Genomic DNA, 16,589 nt, shown 5'->3' on the forward strand with positions numbered 1-16,589 from the left:
GAAAATAGATCAAGGAAATAAATTTAGAATCAATGAACTCCCTGAAATCCAGATTTTCCACAAAAAAGCTGGATGCAATATTTCCAGAAACTTCTCAGATTTATTACAATGAGTAGGTCAAGTGAAAATATAAAGAATTCAATCCACTAGTCATATCTAGAAATTCCCAAATGAATTTCTTTGACTTCTTTAACAAAGAAAAAACACTATAGCCAAAACAAACAAAAATGCTATCTGGATTATACAAGACCATAAAGGGTCTATAGTTAAAGGAGAAAAATCTTGGAATGTGATATTCCAAAAGACAAAAGAAAAGGACAATCAAGAATAACTTACCAGTGGGATTGATTATAATCCTACAGGAATCTTTCTTGGCTCACAGAGAGAGCACTAGGTGTGGAGTCATGAAAATTTGAATTCGAAATTCAGCCTCAAATATTTATTAGCCATATGAGCCTAGGCAAATCACTTAACCTTCTTGGTTTCAGTTTTCTAAACTATAAATGAGAATAAAAATAGCGCCTACCTCCCAGAGCTGTTGTGAATACAAAATGAGGGATTTGCAAAGACCTTAGCTCAGTGCTAGGCACTTAGTAGGTACTTAACAAAGAAATTTAAGATGTCTACAGGAGGTCAGGACAGAGTCTGGGGCTGTCTGAGATCAATAAAAGTCTGAGAATCATTTGCCAAGAAATGCTCACTGAATCAATGAAAGCCAATGAGATCTCCAAGAGAAAGTCTAATGGAAGAAGAGGGCCTAGGACAGAACCTTCTAGTTTGTCTTCCTGCTTCTACTGTCTCTCCACTCTAGTCAAGCCTCCTCCAGAATGCTCTGCCTGAAGCCCAAGTCTGACTCCCCTATTCAATAAGCTCCAGTTTCTCTGGATTACCTCCAGGATCACAGAGAAAAAAAATGCTGTTTGACTTCTAGACACAACTTGGCCCCTTCCTTCTATTGTAGGCATCTTACACTTGATTCTTCCATATACTCTGATGCTGCAACAGTGGCCGTCTTGCTGTTCCTCACACATCTGACTCTAGACATGTTCTCTGGATGTCCTTGCCTCCCTAAACGCTCTTCCTACTCATCTCTGACACCTAGATTTCCTTGGCTCCTTCCAAAACTCAGCTCAAATCTTCTGCAAAGCCCTTTTTTGTTATTTACTTTCTTCTACCCACTACCTGCTGTGCTCTCCCTCTGATATTTCTTCCAATTTACATTTATATATATAAAAAAACAGAACTACCAAAAGTCTTTCATCGGGATCAATAATTAATTAATATGAACAATATTATATATTATCATAATATTATTATTAATAATAAACACTTAAATTTCAATTTAATATTCAATAATAATAAATACATTAACAAATAAAACTAAATAGATAAAATTATTAATAAAATATCATATATTATAATAATAATAAATAACTAATAATTAAACTTGAAAAACCAAGTCTTTAATAGGGAAAGAGATAATGTTCAATATTTGGCTGCTACACAGAGTCCTACACTCCGGCAACAGGACTTCTGAGAGGATAACTGCCTAGATCATTCTCCGGGGAACAATAGAATTTGGGGAACTTATATACCTTTGGGGGAACTAAGGACACGAGAGCATGACTGATGGACATTACCATGGCTACAAGGAAAGGGGAAGCCCCAGACAGGATTATCAGGGAGAGGCTGACACTTTACAATGTATACAAAGGAAAGGGTCCAGCCAAGGGCCTGGCTAGCCAGGAGAAGATCTTGAATGGGAGAAACTACCAGGACAAAAAAAGAGTATCTAACATTTGATTAGGTCCACTAGCTCCACCTAACTTGGGCCATTAAGTATCTTAAGGTCTATTATTCACTCTAAAATGGCAGTCTGAGGAGACTTCCCTCAAGGTGAACTCTCATGGGACAAAGGGAAAATTGGGGGTCTCCAGCTTTCAAGTTGACCAAACTTGGGGTCTCCAGATTCCAAGCTAACAGTAGATATGTATGTATAGTTGTGTTCATAAAGAAAACAGACAGGCGAAGAAGAGAAAAGGCTAAATAAATAGCAGGTTGTGTCAGGGAAGGAATGATACTCAAAATAAACAAGCAGGGAGGAAAGGCAGATTATAAAGTAGTATTAAAAAGAAAAAAGTAATAGGGTAAGAATCAATTAAAAAAAAAAGAATCAATTATTTTTTGAGGTCTTGGTGATGATAGGAAGGAAGGAGGGATTGTTTAGGAGAGGTGGATCAGTTCAATTAACATTCACCAGAGACTACATTGTTTTTCTTATACCAATTTTTTCCCTTTCTGTACAGAAGAAAATGGGGGCACAAAAGAAGGAAACATTAACAATCTTTACTTAAAACAACTCTGAGGTTCTACATCATATCCATCAGAGTGACAAAACTGGCAAAAAGGAAAATGACATGTTTAAGGGGATGCAGGAAAGCAGGTACATTAATACTGTTGGTGGAGATATGACCTGTTTCAACCATTCTGTTAAGCAACTTGAAACTATGCCCCTAAAGTTACTAAACCCTGTGTGTTCTTTAACCCATAAATACTGCAACTAGACCTATACTCCAGAGGTCAAAGAAGGAAAGATTCTATATGTACAAAAATATTTATAGCAGCTTTTCTACGGTAGCAAATGGTGAAATGAATAATTGTATGTGAGTATAATGGAAATATTATGCTACAAAAAATTATGAAAAGGATAGTTTCAAAGAAAACAAGAAAGACATATCAATGATATAATGTGAAGGAAACAGAACCCAAGAGAACAATACATTTAATAGCAATGCAAAGGCAAACAACTTTGAAAAAATTAAGAAATCTGATCAATAAAGGACCAACCAAAATTGCAAAGGACTGAGGAAGAAGCATGCTACTCACCTCCTGACAAAGATGTGAACTCGGGGTACAGACTAAGTTCAGACATGGCCAATGTGCAAATTAGTTTTGCTTAAATATGCATATTTATTACTAGTGGCCCTCTTCTTCCAATGAAGGAATGGGAGGATAAGATGATGGATTTTTAAGTTAAAAATTAATTTAAAAAACTTTCCCGTGAATGGGATTAGATTCACATGTAAAATGGAAGAGGAAGATTATTAGAAGGTAGAAACAATAATGTGTTTAAAACACAAAATAAAATTTGCCTACAGTTAAAATGAGAAGTTGGAGTAAAATTAATTATGTTTTTGATGAACTCAAAAAAGTAGGGGCTCACTTATGGCCAAGAGTAAAAATAGGCATGATTTAAAAAGAAAAGTAGAGAAAATAAATTATGCTTAAAAGTATCGCTATGATATCATGTCAAAATGAAATAAATAGTATAGTGTCCAAGAACTTAAAGAAAAGTTAATTTAATTATAGGAAGAAATAGAAAGTAAAAACATAATAATTAAAGAGTACAATATACCTCTTAGACCAAAATAATACAGTAACCGAGGACCTGAATAGAACTTTAGAAAAATTAGATGGTAAATACTGAATGGGACTGAAAGGGAATATACATATTTTTCAGAAGTGCATGACCATCTGCTAGACTTTATGATAAATAGATAAAACAAAATGCAGGAAAAAATATTAAGCACATACTTGAAAAAGGGCTTTTGATGAAAGGATTCAAATGTAATTAGAGGTTAAACAATTTAATCCTAAAGAATTGGTGGGTCAAAGAATAAATTCACAGAAAGGACAAATTGCTTCATTGTTCTTATTTTCTCTGAGGAAACTATCTATGAGATACAATCAAAACAGTCCTGTGTAAATCTTGAAATCTCTCAGACTTGTGAATGTTAAAAATTTTCCCATCGGGGAATTCTTAATTGGAACAAATTCCCTACTGAGAAACATTCCCCATTTTGATGTGAGAACTCGCCAGGATCAGAAATGGGAGGACCTCTATTCCACCAGTACTTAAGACTGCTTTAGGGCAGAAAACTCCTTGCTAAACAAAGAAAGTACTTGGATCCATGCTTATGGTGGGGCAAAGAGTTCTTTGAGCCAGGCCTGTTTTTAGAATTGATACAATGAGATGCTAGGTACCTAAAAGGGTCGGGCAAGTTCTGTCTTAATGAGATTAGTTGACTCAGCTGTGTTTTCACTGTTTCAGACTTACTGAGGAGATTTGTCGACTTAGCAGGAATTCAGATGGGCAGTCCTTTGGAAAGCGTCTACAGTGATTGGTAGATGTAGGGACTTAGGGGAGGTGACATGGGAGAAAAACCCCTATATAAGAAAAAGCAGAATCTCTTGAGGATATAGATATCCTTTTGGAGAAATCCTTTTGGAGGATCTCTGATGAGGATCGCTTGGGAGCTCTCTCTGGTGAAGTCAGCTGAGATGGAGCTGGCCTGGTGTCACTAGAATCCTTGTTTAGGCAGACCTTGTGGTGAGTGTTAAAAGACTGACTGACTGATTTATCTCTTAAGATTCAGGTCTAGGCCATATTGGCTTGAGGCCCTTTCTTTCTCTCTCTCTCTCTCTCTCTCTCTCTCTCTCTCTCTCTCTCTCTCTTTCTTTGATTACTCATTGTATAGTTAATTAAAATCTCTATAAAACCCAATTGACTTGGGTATTTAAATAATTGGGAATATTTCCCTGGCGACCATCTTATATTTGATTTAAAAACCAAGACACTGTAGTCAAACATATTTTCTGCGGTCAAATTTACTCACCCTCCCTTATATCTATCACAATTTATATCTTCCACCAATTTAACTCACTACAGTTTAAGACCTCAACCATTTTAAATCTCACACCTGGGAGGAATATTTATCTTTAAATATCCATCAACAAGAGATTAAGGAATATATCAATGAACTGAGCATATTAAAGAAAATAATTAGAAAAGTAAATTTAAAAGCTCAACTAAAGACAAAATAAAAATTCTGTAAAATCAAGCAAGATAAAAATGAAAGAAAAAATCTGGTGAATTGGTAAGATACAGTCTGGGGTTTGTTTTGAGAAAAAATTAATTAGATAAAATGTCAGCTACTATGACTAAAACAAGAGAAACTAAAATAACATAAAAATGTAAATGGAGAATTTGAAAAATGAAGATAAAAAGAGAAATTATAAAGAATGTTGCCTAGCCATATACCAACAAAACTGATAAAGAAATGGATTGATATTCATGAAAAATTTAAAAACTCATTTAAACAGTATTAAATAAGTCAATCTCAAAAAAAAAAACAACTAATAAATGACCTTCCAAAGGAAAAAAATGTCCAAAAAAAACCTCACACAAACCATTAACCTCTCTGTATTCTGTCAACACAGCTGATGGAGAAAAAGAGAAATTGCATTCAAAATAACTACAGAATATATGAAATACCTGAGAATCCCCCTGCCAAGACACACAAAGAAATTATATGGCTACAACTATAAAATACTCTACCAAAATAAAGAGACCTGAACAAATGGAAAAATGTTAATTGTTCATGGTTAGGCTATCCCAATATAATAAAAATGACAACATTGCCTAAATTATTTTAATTATTTAATGCCTTACCAATCAATCTACCAAAGAGTTAGTTTTGTAGTTCTAGAAAACAATTTGAAAAATTCATAGGAAGGAACAAAACATCAAATGTCTCAAGGGTAAAAATGAAAAAAAGTAGGAAGGAAAGGGGGGTTTGGCAGTATTGGATACCACTATTTGGTAATAGTTAAAAGCAGAAAAAGTTATCAATGAGACAAACTAGAAGTACAAGACCCTTAAGCAAAAGAATAGAAAAGTACTCAATAGATCCAAAGGGACAAACTCCTAAGAAAAACTCACTGACAAAAAGTGATGGAAAACTGGAAAGCAGTCTGGCAGAAATTACCTCATACCCTCTACCATCGTAAACTCCTGTTGCCTTTTAGATATGATTACTGATACCTTGCTTTCCATGTTTTTAGAACTACCTGTTCATAGCTTTTGGATGTTTATCAAGGAAAGAGTTCTTGTTCTCCTGTTTGAATCTTAGATAGCAGATAACGTACACACATATATAAACTCATATACAATCATACATATATCATTTATATTTATAAAATTCGCTGCAAAATTTTTCTTTATTTACTTTTTTTTACTTTAATTACTTTGATTGTTAACAAGCTTTGCAATCTTATGTAATCAAATTCATCCATTTTACTATGATCTCACTCTCCTTTGTTTGGTCAAGGACTTTTTTCCTATGCATAGCTGTGAAAAGGATCTCCTTTTCTACTCTCATTTGTTTATGATATAATTTCTTCTATCTAAACCCTGTGGATCAGCATATGAAATTGAATAGAGAAGGAAGCAGCTGAAGGGAAGGAGACCAGTTAGTTAGTGTGGTATCATGCCAGTCCTACTGAGAAGTAATGAGAATGCCCCTGCCTGGGGCAGCAGCAATGGGAATGGAAAGGAAGGGTAAATGAGGCATTGTCCTAGAAAGGAAGCATTTCTGGCCCAGCTGGGTACTGTGTGACACTGAGGGGAAGAGTCTAATCCCAACAGCAAGGATGACGGGAGCCACCAAGGAAGGGATCAGGAGGAGCAGCCAAGTGCATCCAAGAATTCCTAGTGGAACAAACAGGCAGCCAGAGTTTCCTACCAAGTAGGAATCAATCTCAGATAAAAATGTAGATCTACAGGACTGTCTGGCCTATGCCCCCTCGTGGCTGAGAGAGGCAATAATAATAATAATAAAGGCAAGTTTGTATAAAGCTTTCTTTTCTGTAACCTTAACATAACAAAATAATGACAATAATCACTACCTTTGCATAGAACATTATAATTTACAAAGCATTTTCATAAATATCTCATTTCAACCACATAACAACAGTGATAGAAGCAGGGTACATATTATCTTTCTTTTACAGATGATCTGATAATAAAACCAGACCATTTGGCAGCTCTTGTCTACTTTTAACTATGGTTTTCAAGCTTGGTAAACAGATGAGTTGATATTTTCCATTATTCCTATTTTGTGCTTTATTTAATACTCTAGGAAAGCCATGATATCATCCCATTTTCTCCACTGATGCAGATCATGATCCCAGCATGCCTTAGTATACAGTTTCGTGAATTGTTAGCATCCAAAAAATTCATCACAGAATAATCAGATAAATGAAAAGGCTCCAGTTCTTTCCATTTCCCACAGCCAAAAAAATGACACTGAGAAAAAGTCTGTGTACCCTGAGAAATCTTGAGGAAACAAGGCTGCAGAATTCTACAAGACTCTCTGGGAGCTGTAGCTCTTAAGCAGGATTACTGAAAATAGGTCCACTGGAGAACTTATCAAAGTCCACCTGGTGTTGAATGACTCCACAAACGGAATTTTAAAGAAATTTCTTGGTACTTATTAAGTAGTATGCTAAAGATTTCAAGTCAGTTAACATTTTCAAAAGCTACTGTGGAGCAAACAAATTTGAAAGGCAGAAAGAAAGGTTCGAGTTAAACAGAAACTAGGGTTCTGAGTTGTATCAGATGGTTCAGACAAAGACTAAATTCTAGTCCTTGTTCTGCTAAGTTTTTTGAAAACTACTGAGTGGTCAGATGATAAGAATATGGAAAGCTATGACTCACTAATTACTAATTATTCAGGTAACCATGGGAGTAGTTATTGTATAGGCTAGATATCCTCCATTCCCTGGTGAATATTCTACATGCTATGAATTTACAAACCTTATCTATAGGGTCTATACTAAAGCCTCACTCTAATGGCTCATCTTGGAGGTAACTTTGAGTTATTAAATATTTTGTTAATGGACACACACAGTTGAAAAGAAGGAGATGAATTTTTGAGCCACCAAAACTCTTGAAAAAAGACTCAGAAAAACGAAAAGCTTTGCCCAAGGTCAAATAGTAAATCACAAATGGAGCATTTTGAGCTCAAACCTTATGATTCTAATGTTTCGCCTTTTTAAAAAGAGTACCTCCCTTTGAAGGGAAAGGAGGGAAAAAAATGTGTTTTGAAGAGTCAACATATAGCTCTATTTAATTTTAAAATATGACCAATCATTATTATTTAAAATATCCTCAACATTAGTTATTCTCAAGGAAGAGAAAAAGGCTTCTAGAAAATAACATCAACTTTTTTAGACTGCTAGGGTATTACTTATTGCACTAAAAAGGGAATTAATGAATTCTTGACTTGACTGAAATGTACTTCCCAAAGTGCCCATTCTTAATTTATATACCAGGCCACCCCATCTACTTAGCATTTCTATTTTCAAAGTAGTATTAAGACTTTCAGTTATTTGGCACTCACATCAGGCCTCTAAAGTCAATGTATATTTTTGTATCTATTTTATAAATGAGGAAAAGCAATATCTGACTGATATTTCTGGGGTAATTTAGGGGCAACCCAGCTAAAGTCAAAACAAACTGTGCACACCTTGCCAGTGTATCTGAGCAAACTAGACAATTCAGATCATCTCAAACCCCAAAGGGCTATTTTTTCCCCCAAAATGGGACTTTCATTCTATTCCAAAGAAAAGTTATTTTATTCTAAAAAAGTTTTTTATTCTAAAAAGTAGTAAATAAAATCAGTTTAAATACAGGCACAAGTCATTTTTCTAGTAAGCAGCTTTGAGAAATCTCTTCCTATAAATTAGTCTCATCAAGAGGAAAGAATTTCCTTTTTGATGTGCACATCTTGTCAAAGGTAAATGCAACCTTCCTCCTAGTTACAATCTGGAATGCTCACTTCTGATTAACAAAGTTTAATGCAGGTTTAGACAATTCTCATTTTCTTAATTCTCTGGAAATTCCTTGAGTGTTCTGGTCTTCCCTTTCCCCCGTCATCCCACCTCCCCTCTGTATCCTTTATATGTCAATTTACAAGTCTGATAAACACGCATGGAATGTTTCCAGTTTAGAGGGTCCGTGCTGGGATCTCGACTTACATGTTGACTTGGACGGTCAACTCCCAAAGAAGAGTTACAACTTTAAATGCCTAATTCTTCTGAATTAATCCTAATTCAAACGCCTGATGCTTTCTTGGATCCCCAAGACATGTCTGGGAAGTGGGTGATAAATCCCAACTTCATCAATAATTGGAGAAATCTAGGAATAGAAACCTTAGATTTACAAGTTCTCCCTCAGAAGAAGGGTAAGACTGAGCCTGGGTAGCCGGCAATGGCTGATGACCGAAATGATGCTGTTCTTTCAAATGACTAAAATGAAATCTACTTAGGTGGAGCTATGCCAATATGTACTCGTCATTGAATGCCTGAAAACCCAGAGGCCAAGAGTTCCCATTAGGCTGTTCCAATGAAGTAGATTCTATAATAAATAGAATAAAAGAGAAGGCATGTGGTATAGCGCATGGAGAGCTGACCTCAGAGCCAGAAGACCCGGATTCAAGTTCTGCCTCTGGGGAAGTCCCTTAACCACCCAGGCTCCAGGCTCCAGATCCAAGTCTAAACTACAGAGGAAGGGCCAGTTACAGTATTTACCGCTTCACTTTCAATCTTTCTTTTCTGAGAGGAGAAGCTACAAAATTCTGTCCACACATTCCATGTTTGGCAGATAGGCTTTGCCTCCCAAGGAAGACTCTGTTGACAAGCGATAGTTCAATCTTTTGTGGCCAATAAGGGCCCCCACATTTCCCAGCCTGTGCTCTTTCTGCTGTCCAGCGAGGCTCCCTAAGTGGTGCCTGTCCCCCACTTCTTTGGGCAAAGAGTCAGCACAGGAGACCCTCGAGGTACGTGGCTATTGGCCTGAGGCTTCACGGATATTTTCTATTCTATTTTCACTCCGTGACCCCCCTCTTCCCCCCAATTTTACGTACCAAGTCTGGCTTGAGTCGAAAAGTCAGAGGAAGAGAGTAGCACACGGCATACAAGGTTGTGAACACGGAAGAGCTCCAAGACTGCTGGACCTCGCGACTTCTGGGCACGCGGTGAGTTGTGTACTGAGAGGAAAGAAAAAAACACCCAACCTGACTTATTTTGCCACGACAGTGAAATATTACCACTCGCTAGCATCAGCAGGAACCTCTCCTTTGCTTAGTTTTTTTTTTTTCTTGTCTGAACACTCTTAAAACACAAAGCTTATTTGATTCACTGAGTTGAATAAAACAACCTGGGCCACAACTGAAAAGTTCAGTAGCAAATAATTTTAAGGGAAGAAGGCATCTCTGCAATCATTTAATCTCAGTCAAAAAATGGGGTAAAAAATCTAAATTTCCAGGTAATGCAAGGATTAAACAAGTCAGCATGACTCTGTCCTTTGGGCTTGAGGAAATCCAGGGCTTTTGAGCTCAAAGGGGAAGAAGAATCCCTCTTCCACCTTCTTAGAATGTCAATGCCTTAACATATGGGACCCCAATACACTTCTGCAGTCATGGAATCACTCTGGAGCTGTCCATCAAGCCCAGCACACCCCTGAAAAATAATCCTCTCTAAAACATACTGAACAAATAGTCATCCAGCCTTTGCTTGAAGACCTCTGGTGATGGGGTGCTCCCTTCCTCCCTAAAGAAACTCATTTTGCTTTAGGATAGCTCTAATTCTATGTTTTTCCATAAATCCTCAACCCTCAATTTATCTCTCTGTAATTTCCACCTATTGATTCCTAGTTATACCCTCCAAGGTGAAACACCCCAGACTGCCATAGAGGTCACCTTGGAGTCTTCTCTTAATGTGTCATCTCCCCCAGCAGCATGTGAGCTCCTTCAATTCAGGGTCTGTTTGGCTGTTCTAATCAGAATCAGTGGTACTTAGCACAGAGCATTCTACCCAGAAAAGCTTAATAATAATAAAGTTTGGCTCAGTGGAATGAGAGCCAGGCCTGGAGACGGGAAGTCCTGGGTTCAAATGTGGCCTCAGATACTTCCCAGCTATGTGACCCTGGGCAAGTCACTTAACGCCCACTGCCTAGCCTTTTTACCATTCTTCTGCCTTAGAACCAATATTTAGTATCAATTCTAAGACAGAAGGTAAGGGTTAAAAAAAATTTTTTTTAATAATAATAAAGTGGCACAATTGGGTAGAGTGCTGGGCCTGGAAAATCAGGAAGAACTGCATTCAAATTCAGCCTTGGACATTAGTTAACTCTCTTGGGCAAGTCACCTAATCTTCATTTGCCTCAGTTTCCTCATCTATAAAACAGGAATGAATGTCTTTCCCCCAAGGGTAGTTGTGAGAATCAAATAGGATCTAACAGCCGATGCCCTATAAATGCTGTTACTAGGATCATGACTTCATGCATTCATTCTCTTCTCCAGGCTACAGATTCCCAGTTCTTTTAACAGATTCTCTATGACATTCCATAGTGGAATTGGGGAACTTGGGGAGGCTCTATCTACTGTGTCCCCGGAGATTGAGAATTATTAAAGCAAAAGTCAGAAAAGTCAGACAGGCAACATACTATTAAAGGAATTTTATCTGCATGTATGCAAAGGGGTGAATTCCTGAAAACATAAGCAGAATACTATTGTTAGAAGAATGAAACTCCGGACCAATGAGGATTCGCATTAATACTACTACACCTAGGAGACTGATGTTTATGATTTTTCTTTATTGAACTTCTAAAAACAGATTGTTTTTTACTTATAACCATCCATTTGCCTCCTAAACGTAATATGTTCATCAAGAATTCTAAGTGGTTAATAATGTTTTGTTGAAATTGTCAAAGCCACGAGCTCGTGGACAGCGGATGACAAATGAAGAGCTCCGGTGCACCCTATCAGTGGCTCGGGGAGGCACACCAGGCTGGCACGGCTGGGTCCTCCCTCCCATCTTAGCCACTACAAGATCACCTCCCAGGGCAGGTGGGAATGAGGACAGGAACCTCCATCCCTCAGGACCCGATGGGGGGAAAAAAGTCAGGTTCCTTGGGGAGCGGGTCCTGGAGGACAGAGGAAAATGGCTGGAAGCCAGCCCGAGGAACGAGCAAAGGGGTGCTAGGAACTCAGACCAAAAAAGTCTTTCTGGGGTCAGCGGCGTAGAGAGGAAGCTGTTCCGAGCCTCCTCTGGAGGCTCTGAAGGAGCCCGGGAGACAAGCTTCCTCGTGTTTGTCGCCGACGTAAATCATCACCGAGGCAGGCGCTTCCTTTGCCCGGTCCCACGGCTGACACTCGGCAGAGGGCCCGTGGGGAGGACAGCACAGCATCTCTCAGAACTCAGATGCGGGCTCTAATGAGCTGCATGTGGAGGTAACGAATGTAGGACAAGCCAGCTGAACAGACCTTCCCAGGCATCCCTGTAATTAGATGGGTGGCTTCCTAAAACTAGCTGAGATCCGCTTGCTGGAGGAAAGGCCGGAAGGGGACAGAAGGTAAGGGTTTAGGGGGAAAAGTTTTGCCAATGATGAGTCTCACCTTTTCTCTCTCCCAGATGCCTGAGAAGGAAAGCTGATTCCCAAACGGAAGAGGTCCCCCAGCTATCGTGGGTCTTCCCTTCAGAAAACAGAATCCAGGATACAGACCTACCTATTCCATTACTCTGTGAATCCCCATCAAGCAAAGGAAAGACGACTGGATTTAGAAGTTCTGGATCCAGCTACTCCATCACAAACTACCTTTGTGGCTTATCTGGGATTCTATTTCCTCCGCTATAAAAGGGGAGGCCAGGACAAGAGGATAGTTAAGATTGTAACCAACTCCAGAATCTTATAATTAATTGAAAATGGAGATTGAAGAAAAAACCCTAAAGGCTATTTACTCAAGGATCTTGCCTCCTAAGGCACACACCACCTTAAATACAGCAGAACTCCCCCGCTCAGCCTTGGACAGTGGAAACAGGGAGGAACAGAAAAGGAGAAGGGAGGAACAGTCAAGCACCAACTCTAGGATTGGGGAAAGACAGAAGGTGGGGCCACGATGGCTCTATGCTAGAGACCGAGTGCTCCTTTTCTTTGTCCTGAGCTACTCCCCAGGATGGCACGGTTATAAGTTCTTTCCAGTGCATGATACAAAAGAATACAAGGGAGAATCGGAGGAGTGTATTTTGATTTTAGTAACTTTCATTTTCAAAATAGACACAAAGTGACGAGATCAAAGGTGTGTGTGCATTGCAATCAGGGCTCTAGCCACCATGAATAAGCCAAAGGGAATGACTAGGCTGACCTCCACTACCTTGCTGTGGCTCCCACTTTTAAAACAGAATAAAAGCCCTAGGTACCTTCTGACACTACATCTGAGATTTTTTTTAGGAAGGAGCACGTAGACCTGCCCTCCATCCCCCTTCCTCCAGCTGGCCAATGCCTTTCCAGACTCCTGGGCAAATCACATTCTGAAAGGCTTTGATGGGACAGGGGCCGAGTCCAGTAAATGCCTAGACTTTCTGAATCTGGGTCTCCCATCTTAAAAAGTCCCCTCCCCACATACTCCTTGTTTGTCTCTGGCCCTGCCAATGGGCAATGCCCCCGAAGAAGGGCTTGCCATCAAGGTTCACCTCCCTCTATTCAGTCCACGTGGAGGCTGACCACCATGGGCATACCTGGGCTCACCTTCCTCGTTCTCCTCTCGTGGGTAACTTTCCCCCACGGAGCTGGGCACTCGGCGAGGGCACCGAGGCCATCCCTTGGCTTAATCGCCTCCTCCGAATCTAGCATAATGACTTTCACCACTCCCACAGCAAGCATGTGAAATGACTGACTAAACACACATATTGTGGCATGCTAGATGGTATCAGGGGGAAGACTGGTTAGTGGAATGATCAAGTACGGGGAAGGATAGTGAACACCTAAAGGAGAACAGGACATTTCTGTAGAACTTGAAGATTTCTTGAACCTTAATGGGATGCTAAAGAAAACACTAGTATTGTATGAATGCGAGTCATTTAAAGAGTCTGCTTCAAAATGACCACACGGCTAAGAACCACAGAGCTCTCTGGAAGCTGATCCACAACATGAATTAAATAGCACATTCTAGTGATTTATGTGGACATCATTTTACCAAGGAATCCTGACGGCATCATCAACCACAAAAGCACAAATCAAAAGTTGGTCTATGAAATCATGCCTTTGATCTTCCCAAATCCTGCAGCTCCCTGGAATGAATTTATCCTCTTTATGAATACAGCATTATGGTGGAACTCCGAAGACGTTAAAAAATCTTTACTTGGTGTGACAACCAAGTGAAATGATTAGATAAACCTTATGTAACGAAGCAGTGGTTTTACTTATCTTTTGCAACTGCATTTTAAATGCTATCCTATGTAATATATATTCCAAAGTAAACTATGTCAGATTGTCTGACTAAAACTGATTATCGGAAGGATTCATTATCACAACTCATGCAGGGCAGGCTCTATGAGAGCCAGCTTCTATAGTGTGCTCTACATATGTTAGCGCATTTAATTCTCACGAGAATCTGGTAGGTAGGTCCTACATATGTTATTAGTTTCATTTTATACAGGACAAAGCTGATTGCGAGAGGTGAAGCATTTTACTAATGACAGAGTATGAAAGCTTTTTAAAGTCACGAGAAAGAAAAGCACTCTCAGAGCCGGGAGGGGGCATGCACGAATGCAGAACTGACAGGACCTGGCCACTTATTGGATGGGAGAAGGGACAGGCAAAGAGGATTCAAAGATTTCAGGTCTGGGGGACTAAGAAGGTGAAGACTGATGGGTCACAAGCTGGATTATAAGGGGCTGAGGGCTACAAGAGAAAAACAAAAGAGGTGACAGTTCTATCACACCATGCCCTGGTTAAAGCACATATGGAGCCCTCAGGGCAGTTCTGGATGGTGCACACTCTACGAAGGACGTTTATAAGATGAGGCGGCAAACAATGGTGACAGGACCTCACGATACAATCAGAACCAGAAACATGAAGTTGCAGGCAGATTTTGGCGAGAACGTAGGGGGAAAACTTTTACAATCAGAGACCCCCTCAAAGTACGGCTGGCTGCCTGAGGAGGTATTGCTTTCTCTTCAGAGGGCTCCAAGTAAAAATTGGAGGATCACTTGCTGAGCCTGCTCTAGTGGGGATTCTCAATCAGGTTTGAGTTCGATTCAATGGCCTCTGAACTCCCTTTCAACTCCAAGATCTTGTTATTCTGTGAAGGGACAGTCAAGAAACAGAGGCACTGACGAGTCTACATTTAGCAGTAAAAGGAAATAGATCTGAAGCTTGAGGAAATTACAAAGTCAAGACAATGTTTAAAAAAAATTTTTTAAGGTAAGTAAAACCTGAACATTTGTGATAATTCAAACAGGGGTCAAAATGAAATCTATCTTTGCCCTATTTATGCAAACAGGGTTCACTAAGCAAATGAATGAAGTGAAAAAAAAAAACAAACAAACTCTCAGAAGGCATATTTAAACTACCTGAGAGAAGAGTTGTTGTTTTTTTTTAAACCCATACTTTCCAACTTAGAATCAATACTACATATTGATTCCAAGGCAGGAGAGTGGTAAGAGCTAGACAATGGAGGTTAAATGACTTGTACAGGGTCACATGGCTTAGAAGTGTCTCAGGCCACATTGAACCCAGACTGCCCATCTCTAATCCTGGTTTTTATTTCACTGAGCCAACTAACTGCCCTTATGACAACAGTTCTTAAAAAGCATTGGAAAAGCGACACATATCAAAGAGAATCAAAATTTGGTACCAATTTGGACCAGAATAAGAATATCTCCAACAAGGGGTCATTTAAGCTCTGATTGAAGACCACCAGGAAGCAGGAACCTACTAACACTCCAGCAATCCATTCCACTTTTGGATAGCTTTAATTGTTGGGAAGTTTCTTCCTATGTGAAGCCCAAATCTGCCTCCATAACTTCTGCCTACTGCTCCTACTTGGTGCCCAACTGGTGGCAGAGCCTGCTGAGCTCTATTGGTCTGACTGGCCACAATTAGACATACAGTACACTGACCCCAACATAGTGATGTCATTTTGGTCCCCTCTGAGTACAAAGGATAACAACCAACCAACCAATTTCATAGGGCCAAGGATAACAAGCCTAATCCTTCCTCCACATGACAGCCCTTCAGATAGATACTTGAGGATAGTCATCATATCCCCTCATAAGTCTCTTTTCCAGGCTAAATGTCCCCAGTTTCTTCAACCAATTTTTGTGTAACATGAAATCTGGTTGCCCTCTTCTGAATGCTTTCTAACTTATCAATGTCCTTCTTGGCCCCAAACTAAACATAATACTTCAGAGATATAATCTGACTAGAGCAAGTACTGTGAGTCTAAGAAATGTATTTGCAAATCATGATTTTTCAATGAGAAAGGCATCCTTGAAACTCCTATTGACCAATCCCTATTTTAGTAGTTAAAAAATTATAAAACTTTTTTAAATCCAGTTTTCATTACTGTCCTCTAATACAAAATAGACCAGGTTAATGAGATTTTAGTTTATATGTCAAATGGTTCTTTCTACAATTAAATTCCATGATAAAAAAGAAACTTTTACAAAGATAGAGAATGTTACAAGTGTACATTATGTTAGTTCTCACAATATAAATGCTGAATATTTTTTTAAATCATGAATTGCAACCCAGCTTAAAAGCAGATAAGAGCAGAAACTAGTCTATTTTTCAGCACCACTTGCAAAATTTTAAAGCAATATATCTTAGCGGTGTTTAAGTTCCAAGAATAAAAGGGTGTAATGTTAAAACAAAGAGTCTTCCTGTACAGTAATGTGAAGTTAGC

General features: G+C 38.9%; 1 protein-coding gene across 2 annotated transcripts in view; it reads right to left on the reverse strand.

Annotated features, from left to right (window-relative positions):
- The window catches only part of ALG14 (ALG14 UDP-N-acetylglucosaminyltransferase subunit), a 108,537-nt gene that overhangs the window by 69,140 nt on the left and 22,808 nt on the right, over positions 1–16,589 (reverse strand). For both annotated transcript variants that reach the window (XR_008916739.1, XM_001381783.4), the window contains exon 3: positions 9,768–9,890. Coding sequence is in view for 1 of the 2 variants with exons in the window: in XM_001381783.4 (XP_001381820.1) it covers positions 9,768–9,890 (123 nt within the window). In the remaining variant the exon portion in view is untranslated. The remainder of the gene's footprint in view (positions 1–9,767; positions 9,891–16,589) is intronic.

This window comes from Monodelphis domestica, chromosome 2 (genome assembly GCF_027887165.1).
Source record: "Monodelphis domestica isolate mMonDom1 chromosome 2, mMonDom1.pri, whole genome shotgun sequence".
Taxonomy (NCBI): domain Eukaryota; kingdom Metazoa; phylum Chordata; class Mammalia; order Didelphimorphia; family Didelphidae; genus Monodelphis; species Monodelphis domestica.